At 40.2% G+C, this 3866-nt stretch overlaps 1 protein-coding gene across 1 annotated transcript; it reads right to left on the bottom strand.

Annotated features, from left to right (window-relative positions):
* Positions 1 to 492: 492 nt before the first annotated feature.
* Positions 493 to 2001, bottom strand: LOC308621526 (gamma-crystallin D; the record flags this gene model as incomplete). The annotated part of the gene is made up of 2 exons (XM_081242152.1): positions 493 to 765; positions 1879 to 2001. The coding sequence occupies 2 exons, from the start codon at positions 1999 to 2001 to the stop codon at positions 493 to 495; spliced, it is 396 nt and encodes a 131-aa protein (XP_081098278.1).
* Between the last annotated feature and the right edge of the window lie 1865 nt (positions 2002 to 3866).

Genomic DNA, 3866 nt, shown 5'->3' on the forward strand with positions numbered 1-3866 from the left:
GAAAAAAAAAAAGTCTGCCTGCCAGAGATTTGTGAACTCAATTTTGCATACAATTTAGGGAATTTAAAAATCTTCTGAAGCCCATTGTAGCCAGCTTCAGAATCCCTGATTTAAGAAGTGGGTCACACTATCTCTGAACCTCAGCTTTCAGATCCTCACTCCTCAAAGAAAAACTGAAGAGATATCTCACTATCTGGTTTGAAGCAGCAATGTGTTTAAAGGCCAGAGAATCAAATAAGATCATGTATTATGAAGTGTTTTGTAAACTGTAAAGCTCTGCTTCATTTGAAGGCATAGTTCTATTGTGAGAATTTTCTTTGTTACCCGTAGATCATACACCTTGATTTCCACGTGCATCTTGTGTGTATGTGTGTGTGTGAGTGTATAAATAAAATAATAAATGTAGGACAAAAGGAAAAACACAAGCAAACCATTGCCAGGAAAACAGAAGATATTTTATTACTTTCCAGGTTGAGAAGTGATGCACTTATTTCAGTAGAAATCTATGACTCTCCTCAAGGAGCCCACTTTAGCATTCATAGCCCCCCAGTCATGGTAGCGCCTGTAGTCCCCTGGCCTCAGCAGATACTGCCTTCCCCGGTAGCTGGGCAACTCATAGAGGACCCAGGAGCCCTCCAGCACATTGAGAGAGTAAATCTCATTGAAGTGGAAGCGGTCCTGAAGAGAGGAGCAGTCCTCAGTGATCTCTATCATCTGGCCTCTGTAATCTTCCCTCTCATAAAGTCTGATCCTGTGAGAGCCAGCCTGGCCCATCCGGAGGTGGAAAGAGGAGAAAAGCAAACCATGAAATGATTCCAACACATTCATGCCATTCAGTTTGGTGAGGACCAGCTCAAGCCATTTTCAAATATATGGTAGAAATGAATTATTTCTGAATCTTTGTATACTCTTCATTTTCAAAGGTGGAGATTCAGTACCTTTCCAAGATCATAAAGTGTGACTAAAAATTAAGAAGGAAATCTCACTCTTTAATATATTCAAATATTTCCCAGGATGAACTGTTAACCACGCTCAGGACACTGTACCATAGAGAAACCCAAATCTTCAACAGCTTATTACTATTTTTGCCATTTTGAAGAATTATTTTAAATTTTCAAGCATGTGTCTTTGAACAATAAAGTCAGTTTATGAAATGAATTACTCTACACTGAGTTTAAAATAAATCTTGGAAAAATCACCAAGGGCTTAGATGCTTTTGTGTCTGTGGAAAGCAAAGTGAAACATCTGAAGTCTCTCAGTTACATACTTGATTTTCATTTAGTAATTTTATGAATAGAATGAGGAAAAATGGGAAAGAAAAATGAGTAAGCCCAAGGACTAATTTTTAAAAAACCTTAGTGTTTTAAGATACGTATGAATTATATGTAGCCTGTGTATAAAATCTCTGCATTGCTCTCTACTGAGAAAAGGTATTTTTATTTGTACAGGTGGGGAAAACCAAAACATGCAATTGTGAGGCAAAAAGGGAAAGAGTCTTACAAGAATGAACCCTTGTAAAATTTTCCTTTTCAACTCCTGTCGGCTCAGAAACTAACTAGCACCTAATTATTTTTCTGCTGGATATTAGTGGTTTTTCTACAACTTCATTGTAAATGATTCCAGGTCAGGACCTCTATTTTATACATGCCCGGGGCAGCGGATACATTCTTACTCAATAAATATTTGTTGATTAACTGGTACCTGGGCAACACTTTACTTCTGTTCAAGGCAAATTATATTGAACTAATATACCATAGCTTACCTTTTCCCCAAACTCTCAATTATTCTAAATAATCACTACTCCAAATGTTTAACCTTTGCTTGAAACTATCCATTCTGGGTCCAAAGTGAACCTGAATGATATGGAACCGGACTCACGTGGGGGATGAGGCGGCAGGAGCGGACGGAGTCGCTGAGGCCCATCCACTGCTGGTAGTCGGGGTAGTCGCCGCGCCGCAGGAAGTACTGGCAGCCCAGGTAGTTGGGCTGCTCATAGATCATCCAGCAGCCGCTGTCCACGCGCACTGAGTTGCAGCGGCCCAAGTAAGGCTGCAGGTTGGAGTGGTCGCTGCTGCACTCATAGTGGCGGCCCTGGAAGCTTCGGTCCTCGTAGAAGGTGATCTGCAAGGAAGGGAAGGACAGGGCTCAGAGGCCTGGCCTCCAGCCCGGCTGCGGGCCCCTCCCGCCGGCGCGGGGCTCACCTTCCCCATGGCTGCTGGATGCGGGGATGCGAGTTCAGTACGGTGGGGCGGGCGCGCGGGTCTATATAGCAGGAGGGCTGCTGCGTTGGCAGGAACGACACAAAAGGGGCCCCGGGTGAGGAGGGGATTTTCGTGTTCTCTTTTTTCTCTTTGCTGTCAGAGTCCATGGGGCTCATTGTGGGTTTTGGTCCCATTCTCTCTGGAGTTTCTATCACTAGCTGATGCTATTGAGACAGTTTGGAAAAAAAAAAAAGTAATTTGGGACATTGTCTATTTAATAATAGAAGTAGAGCTTCAGCCATTTCATATATAGTCCACTCTCTTATTTGTATGGGTTGGGGAAAAACAAAAAAAATAAGCGGTGGAGCAAAAAAGTCAGAGTCTTAATATGGCAAATATAAATTAATCTGTAAGAAGTATGTGCCATAATATTGAATACTAATGGTTAATAAGAAGGAAATGACCTGTACTGAATACTGAAAATTTCAAATTAGTCTTTTAAGAGAGCTTCCTCATTAAAGGGTGCAAGAAATTGGAATGTTTTATCAAGAAGGTTCACAAAATTTCAAACTTTCAGTGTGGTAAAAAAACAAAAACAAAAACAGCAAACGCAGATCTTTAGTATTTGGTCTGATTTTGTTGCAGCCATATGTGGAAGTAGACTGAAGACTGGAGGTTTTATCTTGGTTACTTGTAATTCAAAAGGGAGAATAGTTTTAAGATGGTTAATCTCAGAAAGAAGAACTAAAAGGGAAATTTCTAAAAGCTTAAGGAAATAAGAAAAAGTAATACTTTTAAAATACAAAACCAGATTACCTCTTAGGTTATTATAAAAGAAAACCAAATTCCTAAGAAACCCATTTCTGGTAGGATCTAGATACACATTTGTTTTACGGGGAACAAGAGTACACAAAGCTTTTGACTTAGAGGAAATTGATTGCACGAACACAAAGAGGAGCTATAGCTGGAATGGTGTAGCGAGAGGGAGGAATAAATATCTGGAAGCTTGGACTCTAGGAAGGCTTTAGAAAGTATTTAACAGCCTGAAAGAGGATAGTCTGTTGGACTGGAAAGATCGCTGGAGGGGAAGATGACCTATGCCTTTAGCCTCTTTGATGTTCAAAGAATTAGTCACAGTCCTATGTTGACTCATTGAAATACTTTGTCTTTCCTTTGGGTCATAAATCTTTGTAAGTTGATATTTATCAATTAGACACCAACTATGTATAATATGATGTTTCAGTTCTTGTTATCCAGTATGTAAAGCATGTATTTGCAGAGTTACTTATGTTAGCCTAGTGGCATATATGCAGCCAGAATCTAAAGAATAAAAGTCATTTTAATTAAAAATGAAAAAAATAAGAATGAAAAATAATAATAAATTAAAAAACCCCATCATTTTGCTCAGAGCTGTTTCTGTGGGGAGTGTGTTCATGGGTCAAAACAGTAAAACATGAGAACCCTAATGCAGAGTCCCAGAGAGCATCTAGAGGAGCAACATGGGGATGTCATTGGGGACCACCACTTCAGCTGACATGCAGCAACAGCTGAAATTTAGGCTCCAACTGGAGGACCCAAACAAGGGCACTTTGGGCTTGGCTTTTTCATTAACTGGGAAGAGGGAAGGCTTTATTTCAGCCAGGGGAAAGAAATAGGGAAAAACCC

The sequence above is a fragment of the Mesoplodon bidens genome (genome assembly GCF_964165515.1).
Source record: "Mesoplodon bidens genome assembly, chromosome: 8".
In the NCBI taxonomy this organism is placed as follows: domain Eukaryota; kingdom Metazoa; phylum Chordata; class Mammalia; order Artiodactyla; family Ziphiidae; genus Mesoplodon; species Mesoplodon bidens.